Below are 22,963 nucleotides of genomic sequence, written 5' to 3'. Positions count from 1 at the left end.
AGCAACCCCAATAAATGTTTGTGGTTTAAGCCCATAATTATATTTTAATGTATAAATAAGTGCATTAACAATAGCCACTGAAAATCAACAGGGAGAGGCATCTCTCTCTCTCTCTCTCTCTCATCACGTACTGCTTCAGGGCTGTTCTGCATATTGAGATGCACCCTCTAATTTAGTCGTAGTCATTTCAAAAGCACATCCATTAGCTTATCCGTGGGGCTTACAATAACAAATTATGTTGTAAGGGGGTCTTGCTGTAGTTGCTTTTTTTCAGAGCACCTGCATTGAAAAGTAAAGTAGTATTTGTAGAAGAGTGAAGTTAGAAACTGAAGAGTGGAGTTAGAAACTGAAGAGTGGAGTTAGGAGTGGGGTAAATTATAGTTCAGTCAGTTTCAGAGTAGAGTCTTACCAGCATCATGTAGAGCTGTTCTTCCTTGTAGGTCCACATTTCCAACTGGACTGTTGTGCTGCAAAAATAACAAAGAAAAGTTAGAACAACTGAATCAAATTGATGTTCACACAGTAGAGTAAAAAGGCACGGTGCCATCCTTCAAAGCACAAAAAGGCCCCAATTATACATTTTGAGATCCAATTAAATAATGAGTCTACTTGATATGATAGTGTTGATCCACTATTGGTTGGCCCTCTTCATTATAGCAAATTAGCCAACTCCATAGATCAACAAAAGCAGAGTGGAAATTATTTTGGCTTGATTTGGTTGTTTTTGAGTCATTGACCCTAGGCTTGATTTCCTTTATTCAAAGTTAGAAAAACAAACTATTTAACTACTAAGTGAGGTTGGAGAGCCCAAAACTCTTACAAGGCTGTTTCAATAGAATAAATGACTTTGTGTATCTGCCTCGTGATTGTGTTCCACTCCAAAATGTAATGGGATCTTTCCTGGCCACACATTTCCACCAAGCTAAAAGCTAAATGAAAATTGGGCAAAAATATTTTCCTTTACCCTGCTGACAGTCAGACAAACAAACCACAGGGAAAACATCATCTTATTTTAATTAACAATAAAATCATTTCAGTGATATGGATCAGATGAATGAAAGACTCTACTCCAAAAAAAGGGAAGCCCACGGTTGACTTCTTTTAAAAAAGCGTTTAATAATTGTTCAATAATGTAGTTGTGAAAGTAAATAATACATGTTCACAGTGGAGACTGCGAGGCAACAGTGTGCAGGTCACTTTAGGCTAAGTAGCGCTGCGCTGATTTGCTTATGACATCTCTACCCCGGCATTCAGGAGAGTAGGACTGCAGTGATGAGGGTCCGCTATGAAAGCCTTGAGGACTCAATGCTAACGGGGGCCCCATGTTGCTGGGTAGGCTTGGCAGGGAGCTCAGGCCTCCCCTAAAAAAACCAACTCTCTCCAGCAACAAGGGCCAAAATTGAGCAGCGCTCTCAAATGACAAAGCGCAGAGGAGGGGGGTGTAGAACAGCAACGGGAGCTGACGGTGGAGCATGGAGGGGGGGAGGGACATCCTACACCTTGAGGGTTCGGGCTGACGGAGGGAGATAGTGGAGGTGGAGGGTGTTGGCGTCCAGCTGCTATGTCTGGTGTGATGACGGCACCCAGAATGGACGGCAAGTTTGCAGCAGGGCAGGCTTGTCAACACGAGCGACAACCCGCCTGCCAACAGCAGAGACCTCCGTTAGATCACCACCCTGAGAGAGAGAGGTGTGGGCGGGGTAAAGGGCAGGGACGCTGTGGGAGCACAATATTGCAGAGATAGCCCCCTGATTGTAAACACATAAATCCCCCAGAGGGGCACGGTGACTCAACAGGGCCGACTGGTGACCGATACGGAGTGGGCTCAGCTGCCAGAGTTCTACGGCAATAATTATTTAAAGGAGCGGAGAGAGAAACTGCTCTGACTGGCCAGTGACTGGGACGCTGCTCTGCGCAGAATACATACAGTAGAGTCCAACACACCAACATGAGGAGCAAAGTGAACAAGCTAGAATAACCACCTTGCGATAAAATGCCTCAGCCAAACAGTAAATATGCTAAATCTCTCCACCACAATACATTTCCATTATTGTAAACCCTTTTACATTTTCTATAAATTGTCATAACAAGTCTGCATAAGCGGCCAAAAATAGTTTTTTTGAGGTCAAAGCAGCCTTTGATCAACAAAAACAAAACAAAAAATCAAGGTGGAACAAATTTGAAGACACTTTTCTCCAGGCGTACTGACAGACGAACATACTCACAACCAAATAACATAAAGCCAAAGACTTTATATATGTATATGTATATGTATGAGATCATATCGTGCAGTTTGGCAAGTTTTTGTTCACAGAAGTATATATTAATCGGGTACAAATAGTGTTAGAGATGCACTTTACCTGCAAGAGTTTCTGCACACACAGAGAATGTCCATGTCTTGATGACAGATGGAGAGCATTTTTACCTGAAAGGGATAAATGCAGCAATCAGAAAATGAAATAGATTCACAATCAGGAGATGGTTTTGTACGCATTTGTACAAAAAACAATCACTTAACAACCCTTCATAAAGGAGCTTTAAAGTCATAACCGTACTGTGGGAAATCGCACAAACAAAAAGCTACACTGCACGTAAGACCATGCTTGTATCACTTTGACAACTCAATGTTCTTCTAAAATATATTTTTCTTGTAACAAGCATGAGTTTATTGAGTGCATTACTGTTAAATCCCACACCACGAGTATTGATCCCAGTGTGTTGTTTAACAGGCATTAGTGAGTCACAGATTGACAAAAAAAATGTACAGGACATACACAATACATAATGTACCAGATTAAAATGTACAACAAGCCCATTACTTTTCATGCGTCTGGATATATTCGTATCATTTTGAATAACAAAGTCCACTTAAAGTCCATGTCACTGTGACAATAATATTTCTCAGTAGTGCCCAAAACCAGGATTGGATAGTTCATCAACAAAAAAGAGCCCTCTCACTAGATTACCATTTGCACATTTCCAGTCACATTTTCAGGGGTGCTCAACCATGCACGTTCTTTTCTTATCTGAAAGGCTCTTTTGGTCGATCTGTTTCATTTGCTGAAAGTTTACTTGCTGGTATAACAATCTACGTGTTTATTTTGTCTTCACTAGCTGACTGTGGATGTTGAAGAGTTTATTGACATATTTCATTTCATTTATAATATATCATTGGTTTGTATGTCATGCAATTATATTCTGTTCCCAACATGAAATGGATTTAAGTTATGGCAAAGTGTAAAAATGAGACCAGAATGCTACCTTTTGAAAGTAGGGATGAGATCACTGCATGTCTCTTTTTCATTATTCAGCCTACTTCCACATCCTCATTAATGAATACAATGCTAATCAGCAATCTGTTTCTTTTAATCAACTACTCAGACCACTAATAACACCAATGTTCTATGTATGACATCCTCCTCTCCCTCCTCTTAACAGGAAATAGGGTCTGGCACAAGTACCGTAACCTACCTTAATTTATTATTTGATGATGTGAAAATAACCTTAAGTCTACTCTATGCTGTACAATGTGGTTTATTTTTCACCTATTAAGACTTTGTATGTGGTACAAGTCTAAATAAACTGTCCAATGTTTTTGCTGTTGCTGCAAACTGTTTTAATATTATCCTAAGTGTATCCTTGTTGATATTTTGGGAATCGACAAAATATTAAAAACACTTAAAAGTATATAACTAAAGCTCCAGGTTACTGCTTTCATCCAACCTGAACTCACCTGTGGCATCAGTCGCAGTGACATCCACGCTGTGTCCCAGGATGAGGTTAAGACACTCCAGGTGTCCTCGCGTTGCAGCCAAATGAAACCTGCAAAACAAGAAGGTAGATGAATGAATAATGAGAGAGGAAATCAAACAGAAGGAGTTGGAAATGAGTATATAGCAAGTAGTAAAGAAGGGCAAGTGAAAAAGCGATAGGGTGTAAAGAGAAGGGGGGTGAGGGTGAAACTTAAGGACAAGAGAGAGACTGGGAAAGGACGCCTGGCTCCTTGCTATCAGCAAGATCAGCATTCTTGAATCAAATAACAAGAAACCTCAGAGTCTGTCGTGACCCCAAGGCGACTAGGAGCTACACACAAACAGCATTGCCAATGTATCAGCTTCCTTGTTTCATAGCCAAGTACTGTCACATGGACCTGCAAGAAAAGGTTGATCAAGTCTTAATCAACCTTTCTGTAACCCCTGTTTGTTTCTATTTGTAAACGTAAACACATTTTAAAATTACAAAATGAAATATCAGGTTTGCCTCAATATCAGCTCTCCTCTTTGCATAATGTGATAAAACTAAAAGGTCTGTATTGTAACAAACAAAATGACTCATCAGCAATACCTAAATATCTTTCACTCACAAGTTATTAATTTCAGTTATTAATTTTGAAACAGGTGTTGAGGCCTTAAAACTTAAGCCAACATTGACAAGAAGTCCTTAACAAAAGAAGATGAGAACTGGACAAACTCTATGTGCTAATGAGGATCAAGTCATTTGAGTGAATGCTTGAGACGAGCTACCAAATTAACCTGGATGTTTTGATTATTAGTTATTTGCCACAAAGTAAGCATAGTCCTTACTTAATTAGGGAGTTTCATATTCTCTATGCGTTTGTCAAAATAACTTTAAACATTACTTTTGCCTGGAAACATTCCCGTTTCCCCTCTTGAACTCAACCCACAGCAGCACTGCCACCCCCGACCATCAAGGTCTGCAGAGCACTTGTGTGTAAACCAATCTCAGTCTGTCACCCATCGAGCTGCATGGACCTGTTTATACACTAACCCCGAGGTATCTGCCGAGGAGACAGCTAGGCTGTCACCTCAACACTGCCGCGGGTATTAAAAGCAGTGTTGATGGCCAGGAGATGCCGGTTCTCTGGGGAGCAGTGAGGGTCCCGAACTCTCGGAGCAAACGGCAGACAGGAAGCCGAGCAGAGCTATCCAAGTTAGGGGGATTTTACCGACTAATGTCTCTGACCTGAATTAAAAACCCATAATGGCAGACTTGAACTATGGGTAAGGGATTTTCTCTCAGACGAATAACAATGATGATCTCTGTGCACAGCTACTAAGACGTTTAACACTGAAAAGGGATGGTTGTGAACTGTGAAGATATATTCTGCTTACCCAGCTGGATACCTCATTACAATCCTTAGAAAGGAAATGTAAGAGACTAATGAGTCGGGCTTAAGCAGAGAAAATGTATTTTCTTGGACTTATTGTTCGTCACTTTGGATAAAAGTGTCAGCTACATGTAATGTAATTTCATCTTCACACCTGCTCCTTGGGCGACTTTCAGGTTGATAGTCTACAGGAAACAGTTGCTATATTTAGAGAGCGTACAGTGAAGAGTAAACTAGAGAGTATGTGCTGGTAGCTGAACCATATACAGTGAATGGTTAAGTGTGTCTCTAAAGGCAAAACAGTTAAATACTGTGACTGTTGGAGCTTCTCATACTTCTAAATCCTACTCTGTTATTTCTGTCACACTTGTTTGACCTTTGGTACACATTGTTTTAAAAAGTCTGCAAGTCTTCTGATGCATTTACGTGCCAGTAGGAAGCCACAACATTTAGAATATATTAGTTGGAAAGCTAAACGCTTGGTTGCAAGATAAACTTGTAAGCAGCATTATTCATTTTTAACAATGTTTTCCAACACATTGTACATTAACAGTCACTCAAGTATATTTAACTTAAGCACTCTTTATTTTTTTTATCTACATTTATCAAGAAGAACAACCCCACCCAAAATCAATTAACTAGCCAACAAGTACTGATAGGACACCATTTCACCCCTGGCCTGCGACATAACTTAAGCGTTCATTCAGCTCTATGGAAGTGAGACCGAGCTGGCTAACCCCAGCAATTGATTCACTCAAAACCTTCTGCTCCCCAGTGAACTAAAGTCCATTAATGCAGCTTTAAAGAAAACATATAAATCCCCATAATCCTTTCAATGAACCCATGTTTTTTGAGGTTTTTTTTTTTTTTTTTACAACACAGCATGTTTTGCAGTTGCCTTGAAAATCTATTCTCAAAAGAGCACAAAATGAATTTAACATACGATGGGCACGCAGCAGTGCCTCTACTCAGGGCCAGTTTCCTGCTGCAGGGACATGTGAGCGGTGGCTTGCTGTGATGTGAACTTCTGTTTGCTGCTAAGCCCTTGTCAGCTAGCTATCACCACTGCACAGAATGAGCAGGTGTGATGTATGGGCTAACCTCACTGGGATCCAGTTAATGCCAGGGCAGATTTGTAAACTGTTTACTCAGCTGGAAGTAGCGATAGAGCAGTTAGAGCTGAATTCATTAGCTGAACACAGTGAGGCTAATCCAGGGCAAACCAAATTATATATTAGGGCTAACGGTTTGTAATTAGTTTCCCCACAGAGGTCCATGATTACAAGGCATCACCACTCAACATTCCTATGTTGGCTTTCGCAGAGGACAGCTAGCCAACGACACGTGTTGGTGTCTGTGTGTGGCCCGCTGTACTAAAAGCAGACTTGCTGAGTTGCATTTGCGGTTGACTTTTGTTTTGGGTAGTCTTGGCAAATGCGTGACCTCTTTTGATAAATATTCAATGTGTTGATTTTATAGTTGTGGTCCGCCCTGCAGGGGAACACTAAATGATGTGTGTGCATGTGTTTGTTTACAAAAACCCTTACAGTCACTGGATTTAGTTCAGACAAATTCTAGCACCTTATTATGAGACCAGGCATTTATCAGGTTGTGTGTACACATGTATACAATCATTGGTCTGTCCAATGGTGCCACAAGAGAATTCACACACTGCTTAAAATACTCTGCACCTTTGCTTGTGTGCTCTGTGGCTCCATAGTTTTATGCTAACAAAGCCTTTATGAAAATAAATCTGAGGCACAGGCCAGAGTTCTACCAGGGACTTCTTCATATATCTAGGATTAAAGGAGGGCGCCGAGCCTCCCAAAATGCTGGTGTTGGAATCTGGTTACTTTTAGCAATATAACCAGGTAACTGCTTCTTTAAACAGCTCAATGCAACATTTCACCGATATATAATTAACAGAACCATAAAAAGACATCTGTAGAAGATAATTAAATGTTTTGGATCAGCTTTGTTCATGTTTCAGTTAAATTGACCTACTTTTGTACCCACAACTTACATTTCAACCTATTTCAATCTTTCTGTTCTTGTAATGACACTTGAAAAGGGGGTGAATCCAGCTCTTAGCAAAGCAAAAAACGATTCAAAACCTGAGGTTCCCACTGAAAGATTCTAGCATACAAAATAAGGTTCTTGAAGATATCAATAGATCCTGATAATAGCCTGCAGCTGGGCCAAAATGTATTACTTTCTGTTTCAAGCCCCACAGTGGCCAAGATTTGAACTAACAGGGAGTCATTTCCTGTTGTGACTACATAAACAGCCTCCAGCCAATGTGCTCCAGCCTTCAGCGGCCACAAACATTCTTTATGCCAGCTCCCACACTGACCTCTAGTCAGATGGACACCAAAAGAGAAACTTCAGGACATAATAATGGACACATGATAATATGCATCTGCAATGCCTTCCAGATGCAGAGCAGCTGGGTGAAGGTTTGAGTCGGAAATGTGCATGGGGGTCAGTTCAGCCAAGGGAACTCTTGGGTCATGCAGGGTGACTTTTAGGCCAAAGGGAAAACTGTTTTTGCGCAAGAGATTTGAAAGAAATGTCCATCTAAGGATGCTTTATCTGAGTAACAGGGGTGGGAATGTGCTGTGAGAAGACCACAACAATGTTTGGAATTTGTGACATTCAGCATTTTTAGATTTCGAAATATTAAAACATTTATAGTTCGTAACAATCAAGACAAAACAATGTAGACACACTGAACATGTATGTGCTTATGTATGTTTTTATACTCTAGATTTGTGTGTGTCCGTGTTTACTCACGCTGAGCGCCCTTCCACGTCGAGCTTGGTTGGGATGATGCCCTTCTTGCTGAGAACAGCAGCCACCTTGTCCAACTCTCTGCGCTCCACGGCCTTCATCAGCCGGTCATCATACTTGTTCCAGTCTGTGTTCTGACAATGAGGAAAGAGAAGTATCAGACACACAGCATTTTAAACAGTATTTACCAAATCGAACAGTTAAACAAATATTTGTCCAAATACCTGCTTAATTTAAAAAAAGAAAGTCATAACTATAATTTGGTTCCCAGTCATTTTGGCTTACTAATAAATACAACAGGGACATATGCTTAGGAAGTCTATTTGTGACTTAAAGACAACATACATACCAGTAATGTAATTTGTCCTTTTGTAGTACAATAATAGACCCAACTTAATGCAGAATAAGCCAAGAATGTGCTGTGCTGCAGTTCCACTATCCCCCCTCCCTGAGTGATGGCTGTTAAGCACGGGAACAGAGTACTTTTAGGGCTTCTGAGAGGCACACTTTAAGTATGGAGTCTTAAACAGGACGTCAAATGAACAGAAACACAAGAACACATTTTAAACCTAACTGATAAGCATTTGTATGTACATAGCACCATTGCACAAATAGGCAATAAGAACATATTTAAACTATAGACATATGGCAGCACTCACAATATACTGTATATATAAGTATTCTTTTGTTATCACAAAACATTCATGTAAATCCATTTGTAGACAAAGCATGAAATCAGAAGAAAGAGTAACAATACAAGTAAATCACGGTGACAAACTTAAATACTGACAATGAATACCTACAAAGTGCATGGAGGTGCATTTCAGCCAGCGGCTCATCTTGGGTGAATGGAGCTGGTCCTTGCACCGTGCTACTGAAAAGGACGCCACTGTTGCGGTTAACGAAAGCAAAAATAGAGAGAAAAAAAAGTGTATAAAAAATCCCCTCAGTCTCTCAGTGCACTCAACCAGTGAGTGCACTAAAAAAGAAAGAGAAGACAGAAGGATGACAGTCTACTGCTGTGGAGGTTCAACCTCTGGAGTTTCCCTCAGTTGAGGAACAAAAGTTCATTTGGCAGGATTTTCTAAGCATTCCTGTGTTTCTCACGGGCTCAGCCTGAGAGTTCATCACTGCACAGCAGTGTGGTTGATGGTTAAAGGGAGGAGAAAGAGGAGTGAGAGGAGGAAGGAATGGAGGTGGAGAAGCAGTAGGGCCAGCCCTGCCAGCCCTGGGACCTGCCCTGGCCGGCAACTGCAACTCCTCCTCGGGGGGGAAAGTCAGCTCAGCCTGGCTACCTCTTGCCTCCCCCAAGTGCCTCCCCCTCTATTCTCGCCTTTATCCTCAAACCTTGGGTTCAACTCTTCTTTTTTTTTCTATGTCTTCCTCTTCTTCTCTGGGTTGTTTTCTATCTGTAAAAGCTACAACCTAGTAGCTTAAAGAAGCAACTAAAAAAACTCTCTTCCTCTTCTCTATGAGTGGTCTCCAGCGTCTTCACCCACCAAATGGCAAGTCAGTCAGGCTCACTGGGGTGAATATGTAAGCTCTCGCAGGTTTAAAATATCACCCCCTCCCCGGTAAACAGCGGTGGTGCAGACAGCCCTGCAGACTGGTTACCTCTTTATTTTTTGACCCTCCAACCTTTATGTAGTGACTGATAGGAAGACAGGGGCTAAGAATACATTCTGGACATGCCTGCACTGTGAGTAATGGCTTTAGTGTCTCTCACCACAGCCAGCATGAAACAAGGCCAGTCAAAAAGACCTTGCTTACATTGCCACCCCCCACTGTGCACCCAGCTTGCCTCCATCTGAAAATATTAATGTCAGAGGGGGATTATGGTTTGCACATTTGAAGTGGTCTCGGCAGTGACCCTCACAGAACGCCAGCGGGGCCAAGTGCTGCTGTTAACCCATCCATCTAAAGAGGGTGGTGGGGCTACAAAGCCCCCTGATCCGAGCTGCACAGGAGCAAGGCTAGATGTCAGACTTTTTACAACCAGCTGTCTGCAGCCCCACCAAAAACTACAACTACCCTGTCTCTTCATTTACGCTAATACCCACACACACTTTAATAGCACAACCTTTTACTTTTTTAGGTAAACAACCCAGGAACAAACAGGTACAGATACAGCCAGGAACGGGTTATTTTACCGCCTGCATCAGCTCCCTGTAGCCTCGTGTTACCGTCTGCTGCCAGACTGGCGTTAACAGAGCGGCACTGATCCACTAACATGCAAAAAGACCTTCTCCGCATGACATGTCATATGAAGAAGCAGGTCTCAACTTACGAAAGCTGCTCGCCCTAGCATAGAGACAAAGGCGCCAAAATGGCACCTAGCCACGCAGCATGCGTGACATTGGTCACTTAAATATCTCACATGGGTGTGTTGTTGTGTACGTGTGCCTATTTGTTTGGGAATCTAGTTAGCAGGCAAGAGTGAACACTGCAGTAGTAACTCACTTACTGACACAATCATACATACTTATATGCTTGTTGGTATAGCTTGATAATTGTTGCTTCATAAAATATTTGATCATAGCTATTTGTAAGTTTAGTTTTTACGCAGAGTAGTTAAATGATCTAAACTTAAATCACGTAACTGCAGCCTTTAAGAGCAGGAAAGATGATGACGAGAACACATGACGATATCTAGTTTCATATCATGACGTAAATGTATCTCCCTGCTTGACTTTCATATGCTGTAATAATGCCAAGAAATGCAAGCACATGAATATGTGTAAAGTTTATTTTAGGTGACTGAGTTCAACAACATTTAATCTAAGTTGTGTAAGGCTAAAAAAGCCTGTCTTACAATAAATATGTTGGTAAATATGTTCATTGTTTTGTGAGTTTAAAAGTCACCTAAATATTTAAAAGGATTGATGGTATAATATCAGTGGATTATGAAAATGAAATTGGTAAACCGCATTCCCATGGGCTAACATCTGAGATGTTCAGCAGCAGGAACAAAAGAAGGTTTACAAGGACCATAGTTCATTCGGTTCATGCTATTATTTTCTAATTTGCACCAAACAGGAAGTACAGGTGAGGCTGATGAGAATGTAATGTCCATCTGGGAACATGGACCAAATTTGGGAAATGTAGAGATATTGCGTTGTTTTCGAAGGAAGTGAAACAGCCATCCAATTAACCTTGCCATCGCTAATGCCACACTGTTAGAGAGGCTTCAAAAAAAGAGAGGGGCTGTTGCAGAGAAGTAAAATAGAAAATGTGTGTAAACCAATCTCCGTATAATAATATATAATTAATAATAATGGGCAAAATCGAAAACAGGCTGTCCTGGAATTTTACCTTCACCTGAGTCAATTGCATCATAAGTTGTTGACGTCGATGCAGAGCAGTCATCCCTTGCTGCGTGCAACTGAAACAAACACATTACCCAAAGCATCTATTTAGACACAGTGACCTTCAGGACAAAACATCACCTGACACTGGATGAGCCAGTTTAGTCTTCTACCTGTCCACACAGATTATTTTGGGCGTCAGATAGAGACTGTTGTCATCCTCAGGTTTTCCATCACTGTCTGCGGACTGTAACTCTTTCCAACACCTCAGTTTCCTGCCTCACTCAGACACCCCGCCAGACTAATGGCCCTCTAATGTCCTCCCAGATGAAATCATCAGCAGGAAATATCAAACTGGTCATCTGATAACAGCCCAGGGCAAAGCCAAAACATAAAGCTGTATGCCAATATGTCAAGTAGTAGTGGTGTCCAATACCAAACTACTAATGTGGTTTCATAAGCTTATGGTAATGAGGATGTTTATGATCTTAGGAGACATCTGTGAAGAGACGTTATGTCATGAAATGAAATCCTTTGACATTTGCAGTGAGGGGGTGGGGGGATAGGTATCTAGAAGTACAGACCATTTACAGTACTTCTTTTTAAGATAAGTACTTTACATTATGGATCAAACCTAATTTGCCTGAAGGACAAGTTCTTAACTCTTTGTGTTCATATTGGTCGCTAAGGGGTATTACTTTCTAAGCGTGACTGCCATAAGGAAGATAACCAAGTCCTGGTTTTGTGAAAGATGCAATAAGAAGGTAATCTAAAGCTAATATGAGATTTCAGCAAATCAAGGTGTCTTTCAAATGTAAAAGTTTTTAGCACCACTTTCTGTGATTTGACCACACAATTCCCTTAACAACAGATGAGCAAAAAACACTATCTGTGGAAAAGCAAGGATGGAAATTAATACGACAAAGACTTGACAATACCTCCTTAATAAACAATACCTCCTTAATTAAAAAGAAAACCAGGACTGTAGACATCTTCTCCCACCCCCTTATTTATTACATTTTAGTCATGCTTGAAAGAGATCATTTCATGGCCAGAGTTGAAGAGAAATAATTACAGCGACCATTAATTCTTACATTGTGCATAGAGGCGTAGGATTGTTGTCAGGCAGGCTTTGCAGCTCTGAATCCTTTAATGCCTATTTTGGTGTGATGATGATGCACACTAAACTGCTTAATTTGGATTCTCAAAACTCCAGATGACACAGCATGCCATTACTATCAAATTATAATTATATTTTGTCCATTGTTATTCAAACGTTACATAACTACAACATTAGATGTAGAACATGGCTCTGTTACCACCACAGTGTCATATTAAGTGTTCACAGTGATACAGATTACACACAAACATTATTACATTGTTACAGTTGAGCTCTAAGATTAGATACTGTGTCCAACCTCTACATGCTAACATGGCGAGGCTGATGGGGTGTTCATTCATTTTGCAGCTATTTGGTCAGAAGTGTGGCGCTACTTTATCCCAATTGGGGGTAACTGTTTATATTTTTTGTATCATTAATAACTAGACATACCGGTTTGTGACATTACAATAGCTGCAAGCTATGTGTACCTCTCAGTTCAGGCTGATTTATTTGTGTAATAAACCCTGGAAGTGAAAAGCCTAAACTCTGGTAGCATCCGTGTTAATGACAAGAGAGCTCAAATACCAGTAACTGTATAACGTAAGCCTGTAGAGAGTACATGAGTCACAGCTGTCACCCAAGAATGGATTTAAATGACAATACAGGAACAAACAATGCTGGTCAAAGCAGTTATCCATTAAGAAACAAGTTTGTCTTGTCCTGTGAGTGAGTGCCTTTAAAACACATACTTCCGCTAGTAGTGGACCAAAGTTATTATTAATTCAGTGGGAAACAGGATTTTTAAGGACACTGTTTTCTCTTTCCGTGTCTGCAACCCACTCTCACATAAACAGGGTTTTTCTGGGACTGCCGTTCACAGTAGCAGTTTAACACCTACAGTCCCCCAGCCACATCAATATACACCCCTGTCTAATCTGTGGCGATAGACTGGTGCACAAAGTGGTGAAATTGTGCAACTGTCTGGGCATGTGGAGTGAAAGTGACATCCCTTTAAGGGCAGATACAGGAATGGTGGAGGAAGAGAAAGAATGCCTAAAGAAACAACAAAGTAAAAGAACATTTGATGAGGTGAGAAAGTGACAACATATAGCCCTCCTGAAAGCAGTCTGTTGTTATGGGACAGGTAAATGGATACTTCAGAGTGAAAGCTCCTCTCTGATTGGGCCACGTCCCCACTGATGAATCAGACCAAGTGTCAAAAGTAATGAGGGGCTCTGATTTGTCATGAGTGCATTTCTGGGTAGCTGCTAAACACTGAGCACTTTGCTGGGCAGTGTGGACTGGATGCAGGAGGACGGACAGACAGACACGCCCTCTGGTGGTGGACACACACATTACAGGTCTAAATCACCCTGGACTGTTTGGATCCAGGAAGACAAAGGAAAGGGTGCATCCTCTCCAGCGATATGTGCTATGTCAGTCACAAATACTGTGTAAAGACTTGCCTAAGTCACACTGTGAACCTCGGGGGGGATGACACTTCTTCCTTATATCCTAGTGGGAGCTGCAGAAACTCGACAGCAAAGATATAAAGCCATGTTGAAAGCAGGAAAAGCGGCATGTTATTTTTACCTGATTAAAAACTGATAGAGCAGCTGTTTTGTTACTCTCCTCCTATTTTTAGTTAGACTTGATAATTAAAGAAACAAAGCACTACCATTTTTGTTGAAAATGTACCAACATGCTGTGTGGCTACAGGTGCTTTGATACACAATGTTATACAAATATACAGTAAATGTGGATTTTTGTTGTAAACATTACTAATTTTCCCAAGTTTGCCAGCAAGCTTCAATCAGAATATACAATGCTAGATGATTTAGTAAGGTTATTTCTAGGAAAATAAAAAAAGTGCAGGCTGCCCTCAGATACTGATCAAAACTGATAAGATACCTCTATTTTTTTTACAATGCTTTGGTTTAGCCTTGAGCCTGTTCCAAACACAATAAATCTGTGTAGTAAAGTTGAATATCGGTGGATTCCTGATGCACTCTTTAGCTATCCTCACTAATGTTTCCCACAGATCAATATGGAGTTGGTTCAGCTACTGAGTCACACCATTTTAGATGACCTATGACCCAGAGGGCAACGCTTTTCCTTGCTATTTTCCTCTACTTCCGACACCCACTGCCAGGAAGGGAGCTCGGCTTTCCAGTTACCCAAACTCTGTGACCTTTTCCCCCTTCAAGTCCCCAGTGAAGGCAGTCTTCACATGATAATTAAATACAAAAGACCATAATGTAGTTTCTGATAGACAGTTCTAGGAAGACAATGGTGCCATTCATGGGAGAGATGTGTCAAACTACTCCATTATCAGTTGATATCCAAAAAAGTAGATCATTGAATCTGGACAAAACCTCTCTTAAAGTATATCTTGTGTATTTCTTTATATGGCAATTATACTAAATAAATGTGAAGGCTTCTACCATACTGTGACTTTAAGATTAATAAAGCTTATTGAAGAATATTGTTACCGTTCTATCTTTTTTTTTTGTCTCAGCAGGAAGAGCCTTCAAAGGGAACACTTTGCAGTTGTTCTGATAAGATGGTTACAAGGTGCACTGCTGGTTTCTGAAGTCACAAACTAAGATATGCAGAGCTAACGTGTGCCGTTTCATGGCAGCAAATACAATAATCCATTCACATGAAGCTAGTCTGTAATGAACTGCTCAATTTAAGGGAAAATGCAAGCCGCAACAATATGTAAATATATAAACACTAATATGCCACTGATATTAAGAAACTCACGCACTAAAAGCTGTGGCTTATTGCGTCAGTGTGTTGATCTCCGGATCAGGGGAGCACTGGTTGCATCCCCACTGCAGTCCGCATGTCGATGTGCCTCTGGGCAAGACCCTTCACCACAAATTGTAAGTAATTAATGTATGCAAGTCGCTTTGGATAAAAGCGTCTAACAATTGACATGTATAAAACTAAAGATCCACCTAAATTGTAATTTCATCGTTTATTTTAATAGGGACAATGCACATTAACGAACACTTACGACAAATAATGCTTCAAGTGTAAATATGCCGGATTTGAGCTTTGAGCTAATTTCCATCCGTAGTCCCAGGCTGACATACAACATATAATTAATTAATTCTGACATCTTCCTCTCCTGGGATGATTGTCGTTCCACCAGTTTGTCCAGACTGAAATATGACACACTGAATGATAGATGGGCAACGTGTTTTACAAAGATTCATGGGGAGAATGAATCAAGTACTTTACTGTTCCAATGATATTTCCTCTAATGCCAAAATCAGGTCAAATGTATAGAAGGGGTCTACTGTATACTTCAGTTTAGAACAAATATATGCAAAACTAATGGCAATCCTATCAGCTTTAGTTCCACTTTGTCTTAGCAAATGAGAACACGCTGAAATTAAAAAGAGAAGATGGTAAAGACCTGCTGAACCACCAAATGTAAGTAAGCATTGTCACTCAGAATAAAGTATGTTAAGACGATGCTGACATTAACACTTAGCTCGAAGCATTTTAAAATAAATGAATTCATTCCAATCAATTGAGAGCAAACATAATTATGAAGGCACAAGTTCTGTAGCTTTGGTATAAGGTTAAAATAGCAATTTCCTGTAAAATACCACAGGTTTAACTGACAAGTTTGAATAGCCATCATTAAAACAACACTGTCAGGAGAATTAAAAACAAGCATGGTTGAGGGCTTTGGCTATAGATGTCCTCTGGTATGGCTGATATTATTGCAGCTGGTCTGAGGATATGAAGGTGAAAAAAGGGCAGACAGAGAGCCGTGGGCTGTGAAATTATTAACAATCAGGGATGTGACAACTGTGCTTTAATGTTAATGTGGTTGAAGCAAGTATTGTGAAGAATGAAAGCTTGTATTTTTTCTATCTCACCTGAAGGCAAAAGATGACGCAAATTACAGAAAACAGCACAGGAGTCTTTTGTCTTACAGAGCCGTATTTGTTTAAATATGAGCTCTTTGGGCATGCTGGTACTTGGGCAGAAATACTGGTGTTGATGCTTGTTTGGCCAGCTCTCACAAGTCATCACACCCACAGGCAGGGCCAGGAATGTGACTGGAGGGTTGGTCAAATGGACTAACTCTTTGTAAAAACATGCGTAGACTCAAAAATATTTCTCTGACATCTTACGCAATTTATTAAACAATGGTTGCTCCATGCCATAATTAACTTTCATTAGCTAAGTGGTTAGAATTACATTTAGTCAAAGGTTATAACATTTCTATAACCACTTTACAGTATTCATTAGTGTACACATTCCATTCAATCACATCTGCCAAGTTTTAGGTAGAGACATCTGATAAGAAAATATGAAAATATATATATGTATGTAATACAATTAGGAAAATAAATCGTAGAAAAATACATTTGAGCTGCTGTTTCCAATTCCTGAAAACATCTCCTGACCTACCCATGGTGTAAGATAACGATCAGGTAGCTACAGAGCATGTGTTGACTTGCCCCTCTGAGGAGTAAAATGCTACACCTATTGTTCCTCATGACCAAGCTCTGGAGAAGCATGTCTTCCTGGAAAAGTCTCATTACACATGTCAAAATGCCTTCAAAACACGTGGACCTTTGGAAGTCACATCACCCTCCTTCTTATCTGCTACAAAAACGTCAGTCGTCTCAGCCGCACTTTGTGTTTGTCATCAAAAGTCAGTCAACATAGGAAGCCAACGCCGGTATTGAAAACAAAGTCTTCAATTAGGTCCACCACATTTTTCTCACGCTGTCTTTTCTGCAGAGGGGGGACTGTGAAAAGTATCAAAACGGTTTAACCTACTTTAAGTTTCTGATAAAGCAGAGACACTTGTCTAATCTGCAATGAGTCAGAAAAATATAAACACAGAGCACAGCGTGATGTGGCTTAGTCTGTGCCATTTCACAGCAGTTTGTCCCTCATCAGCAGAATCTTTGTGCTCCTGTTGCACACCACGCCTGCCTGTACGTGTGTGTGTGTGTGTGTGTGTGTGTGTGTGTGTGTGTGTGTGTGTGTGTGTGTGTGTGTGTGTGTGTGTGTGTGTGTGGCCTAGCATTACCATCCTTGTGGGGACCTAAATCTGTTTACACAGTAACGTCACTCACCCCCTTTATGGGGACATAATGGAGGTCCACATGAGGGGAATCATTAATTTTAGGGTGAAGACTTAGTTAGGGCTAGGGAAAGGGTTAGGCATGTGTTGGTTATAGTTAAGGGTAGGATAAGTCTCCAGGAAATGCATGTAAGTCAATGTAATATCCCCTTAAGTGATGTATACATTGTGTGTGTGTGTGTGTGTGTGTGTGTGTGTGTGTGTGTGTGTGTGTGTGTGTGTGTGTGTGTGTGTGTGTGTGTGTGTGTGTGTGTGGGCTGATGTCAGCTCCAGCCCACCCAAAGTCAGTCAATAAGCTTAGCCCCCTCTCACATGACAACCTCCCCCAACATTTCGCCATCACTAACCCGTCATGGTTCATGTTACACATTCACAGTCCACCTACTGTATCTAGGCCCTATATAATTCAGACATGACAAACAAACAAGACACCTAAATGCACATCTCAGCAACCACACACACACACTAATGCTGGTCTCCTCTCAGCATGGGAACGCAGACGGGTGACACTGCTGAGATGACCTCATGGCTGTGCCTGCCCCCATGGAGCCAGACATTAATCCTAAAAACACAGACCGTCACGCTACCACCTACTCTACAGACAACACAACGTCCAGCCTAAATAAACTTCTGCTGAGCCCGCCTGAGAGCTCGCCCCCTACAGTCACTATAAGTACAATGTCTATGCAAACTAACACACTAGGATATGCTATTCTACATGAAATCTGCAGAACTAAGAAAGAAAACTACTAATTTTTCTAAAAAATACAAACGGGAAGAATGGAGCCTCCAGTTGGTCCTTTGTTCCAAGCAAGATGTCAACTCCTACAACCCACTGCCATGAAATGTGATATAGGGATTCATGGACCCCTAATAGGGCTGACCCAAATGCTTCAAAGCTGCGACCGTTGCCATTGTTGCCAACGTACGAATCAGCATGGGGGGCTTAGTAGTAGACTTGAAGAATAGCCGCTTACAAAAAGCACTGCTAATACTGTGGTAAATACGTTCAATTTCCTGTTAATTCTTCACAATAAAAGCCCTGTGTGATCTTGTTATTTAAAGGCTTTTATTGTTAAAATCAGGAAATGCTGGGTTTCAACCTGATGTGATTCAACAGAGTCATAGACGACTGGTACTAAACTCCAGAGTTTCATGCAGATAGTCCTGAAAAGTACTGAAAGCTGAACATAGAGACTTTTAAAAGCATCTTTCTCTCTGCTATTCTGCACGATAACTTAGGTTCATTATTATTATTCTTAGAAGGACAGCGTTGATTTAAAACAAAAAAAAGGGCCAATTTATGTGACAGCAGTGTTAACTTTAACAACCCAATGTAGCACAAATGGACTTTATATTTTATTAAACAATACATTCTTTCAGAGAACTTTTGAGATCTTGATATTTCCAACCCCACTGCTTCATTCATTTCCCCACAGCTTGACATAAACAAAAAGAGCTCTGCGCTGGAGCCTGTTGCAGAAATCACGTTATCCAATTCCCCACAAAGATGCTTCAAGAAGCATCCATGTGTTCAGCCTTTACACAGACTCCTGGGCAGTTGGGTAAGTGCTTGCTATTCCTTATTTTAGCCTTATACTGTATACTTGTTGTTTGAAGCCTGCAACCAATGGCAACTAGAGGCAGGGATGTTTACTGAACTCTTTCAACGACCAGCTGGTTACCTGACAGCTGACATAGAGCTGTATTTCTTTCAAAGATGGGAATGAATGGTAACCTGATTTGTTGGGAATTCAGCCTAAGTCCTACCAAAAGAACATCATTCATCTTCCAGCTCATTTGTAAGCCAAAGGTTTCCCTAAACTTATAGCTTTTACTTCATAAACTTTGATGAAGTCACTGCTGCCGTTTGATTAAATGCAATCCATAAATATATGAAACCACAGAACTGCTCTTTATTCAAGTTAAAATAAATGGATACTATAGGTAATAAAAGGAGCTAAATCTTGGTTATGTTTTCCAAAAAGGTACAAGGAATCTTTGTCATGAAGGTAGAGACAACAGAGCAATCTTATAACATTACGTTTTACAGTTGTGGATGAATAGAAAAACGTGTTTCAGACACACAATGAGGTATGGGCGATCCCTTGAATGCATGAGTCTGACAGCATTCTTTTTCTCCATTGTATAGCTGAACATCTTCCTGACAGTGCAGCAAGAAGACCAGTCATTTAGTCTGACAGCAATTGTCAGAAGAAGGGTTGAAATGTTCTTGTAGTCTGTCCGAGGTTTAACTCAAATGAAACGTTTAGTCTAAACCAACTCAAGCCCAAATAGCAGACAAAACACATACTTTGAAAATGAGGGAGGAAAAGAGGATTTTCTTAATCCCAAGCCTTCTTACCAGCAGAGGGGTAGGAATGCCTGCTGGGGGTCTCCGAGTTGAGACCCTAACTTGCTGCTTGATAACGTTAAGTGTGTCCGCAGGGCTTTAAACGAAGCTCAGCAGCTTCTGAAAGATTCTTCAGGGGTCCAGGAGGCTGCAAGTTCCCACACTGTTTATTATGATTATAAATCAACAAACTTCTCATCTTTCTGTAACATGGCAGTACTATAAATACTGATTCTACTTTGGCAGACAATTTGTCTACATGCCATTTCTCTCTGGATTGGGAAAGCAGCGATTAAGGTCCCAGATAGAACTCACTGTCACAGAAATGTTACAATATCCATGTTTGAAAACAAGTGAAACTCTCAACTTAATACTATCTCACAAATCAAATCCACTGCACCCTTTACTACACTGCTGTCCTTTTCCCAACAGGCTTTAGAGCTGACTGGAGCAGTGTAAACTCCTGGGTTGAATTTCAGAAAAAAACATTACTGAACCCTCCAGGGAGCCTCTTGAAAAGCCTCAGCAGGTGTTAGCACAGAGGAGCGAGATAGACATGAATCATTATTTTTTATTAAAGTTTCAGTTCTAAAAGCAAACTACACCCTGCTTTGGTTACAACTTCCCAACAATACAGTCCACCGTCATCTGGCTCTTCTATCCCACTACGCTTTCATTGAATACACCCGTAACACCACTTCAATGGCAAAGGAGGCACTCGCATGTCCTTCTTAGGAGGTGTGCTGGGGGAGAAGACAGAATGAAAAGGTGTCGAACACAAAGAAGCCGGAAAAAGTACCGGAAAAAATAAATGTTGTAAGAGAAGGGGTATGATACACCTCCTACAGCCTAACATACATTGACTGATAGATTATAGTGTGAGCATCGGCCTCATCAACGTTCATTTCTGATAGAGATTTTAAAAATAGCCCTGTTACCTTTAGGTGATACTCTAATAATGGTTGAGGACAAAGCCATGAGTGGTCCTTGAATGGAGGCATACTCCTTGATTAGCCTTTCAGTACACTTTGCTGTGTCTGCCTGCTTCTCATTAGGAGAGCGTTCAACCAATCACTGATAAGGGCTTTCATCGGTTTTGATGAGCAGCCTCCGTCTGCTGTTGAAATTGTGTACAACAGAGAAAATGTGGTTATGTAAAAGAATAGACAAGCCTGAATCTGCCTGCCATAGATTCAAATCAGACCATTTCTGAACCCTTTCATACATGAATTATGAAAGCCTCACTCGGGATCTTTTTACCAAGTGTTTTTATTGCTCTTGGGGCATGAAAAACAAGATTTTAACTTTAGTTTTTTTTTATCTAGTTTTTTCAAATTTAGAAAAAAAATGTTTTATATGTCCACTCAGGTGGACATTATGCGTTAAAGTTTGAACTGAAAACATGTACATTTGGCAAAAATGATAAATAAAGATGTGTAAACTTAAAATTACATTATAATATCATAAGTATATTGATTTAAGGCTCAAAAAGATATTGCAAATTAAGTATTTTCAATAAGAACTGTAACGAGACCCTCCAGAAAAACGCGGGCAAAAATCCTTGATTATGTGATTAAACATGCAGGGTTTTTATGTGATTTTATGCGGTGAAATTGCGGGAAGTTGCGAAATATAAGAAAAATAATTGATTTTTTTTTAAATATTGGGCTGTCTTATTTATTCTCTCTCACACACCCCTGCCACTAACGTTAAACCCCTTTCCTTTTCAATTAAACACATTCAATTATAGTCATAGCATGCAGCAGAGGATTGAAAATTTGTCTCAGGAGGAGGGACGACTGAGCAAGTCCACATAGTGGGCTCCAAGTGCTGTGAGTGTAATGGGACAGCTGGCGCGAGATGAGGCAAGAACAGCAGCTTCGCAGAGAACGAGCTAAGCTCCTACAGCAGTGTCTAGCTCGAGTCAGCAAATGGACGCAGAGAGACAGGAGGACTCTGGTAAGATGTAATACCTCAGAAGCTCTAAGGAACGAACTACTAGTATAGAGTCTTTCCCGTTTTACCAGAATATCTGGAGTCAATGACATACCAACTTGGGAGTGAGACATAGAACCGAAGCAGGTGACTCAGGAGGGAGCGAAACATACTGTCATGTCCATCCAACTATCGCTAGATCAACTGTACGATCTAACCTGACTTTTATACAGGACATGATTAGATGAGTACAACCATCCTAACCCATCACATGTCTACTCCACAGGGGAACAGAACGCATGCGACCGACCGCCCCCCGGTACTCACCGAGTCACAGGTCCCGGGGACCTCCATGATTAGGCCGAAACAAGTTGACTTTAAGTATCACAAATGAATCTGGGAAGGTCGTTTTTGCCGCTAGGGAACGCTAGCGTCTTAATGGCGTATGTAGTCGTTTTTACCGCGGTCTAAAAGATTTTCCGACGTATAAATAGTTTTCCGCGTATTAGCTGGCCCGTTAAAAGAGGTGGTTTCAACTGCTTCTTTTTTTTCACTTGAGCAGAAACTGCACTTGATCACTAGCGTGCGAGCGTGGCAGTGAGGGCGGAGCGCGTAAGGTGTGCTTCCATTTGTTGTGGCATCTCACTTGGCACACCTGTGAGGTGCGCTGCTTGTAAAGGGACGATTTCTGGGCCGTTTCGGTCACTGGGGCTACAGAAAGCTTTCACCCCCTTTGATAGACGTGGGCACGTTGACACACAACCTCGTATTCTCTTTTAGCTGCCACCTGCTGCGGTGAAACTAAGTAAGTTTGTAAGCTTTTTACGAAAGACGACGACGCCTGTTCTTTCGGTTTGTTGAGTGCCAAGTGGCTCCGGGAGTTGGCAGGTCTTTGGGCAAAGCTCCCGAATGTTCTTTGCTTCACTCATGGGATGTTCTAACTTCGGCCAGTCTATTGCTTGCTCATTTAACCTTTTGTCTTACTCCGCCTCTTCACACACACACACACCACACACACACAAACACACACACACAACACAACACACACACACACACACACACACACACACACACACAACACACACTCCCCGCCCCCCCCCCCCCCCCCCCCCCCCCGCCCCCCCCCCCCCGCCCCCCCCCCCCACCCCCCCCCCCACAACGCACACACTAATTTTATCGGGGTAACGAAAATGTTATTCTATTTTTCTTATTTTTTGTTTTTCTTTTT

General features: G+C 41.1%; 1 protein-coding gene across 5 annotated transcripts in view; it reads right to left on the bottom strand.

Annotated features, from left to right (window-relative positions):
* Positions 1 to 22,963, bottom strand: part of uacab (uveal autoantigen with coiled-coil domains and ankyrin repeats b) — a 57,542-nt gene that overhangs the window by 15,131 nt on the left and 19,448 nt on the right. For 3 of the 5 annotated variants that reach the window (XM_010776280.1, XM_010776281.1, XM_010776283.1), the window contains exons 2-5: positions 7,922 to 8,052; positions 3,734 to 3,822; positions 2,361 to 2,425; positions 410 to 467 (exon numbers count right to left, since the gene is read on the bottom strand). In XM_010776280.1, coding sequence (XP_010774582.1) covers positions 410 to 467; positions 2,361 to 2,425; positions 3,734 to 3,822; positions 7,922 to 8,052 — 343 coding nt within the window. Of the gene's footprint in view, positions 1 to 409; positions 468 to 2,360; positions 2,426 to 3,733; positions 3,823 to 7,921; positions 8,053 to 8,721; positions 9,499 to 13,303; positions 13,307 to 22,963 lie in introns of those variants that run through there. The other 2 variants (XM_010776284.1, XM_010776282.1) reach the window with 2 other exon arrangements.

The sequence above is a fragment of the Notothenia coriiceps genome, unplaced genomic scaffold (assembly GCF_000735185.1).
Source record: "Notothenia coriiceps isolate Sejong01 unplaced genomic scaffold, NC01 NC01_scaffold00016825, whole genome shotgun sequence".
Lineage (NCBI taxonomy): Eukaryota > Metazoa > Chordata > Actinopteri > Perciformes > Nototheniidae > Notothenia > Notothenia coriiceps.
Note: the sequence above shows the minus strand (reverse complement) of the source record. Positions and strands in the feature narration are given on the sequence as shown.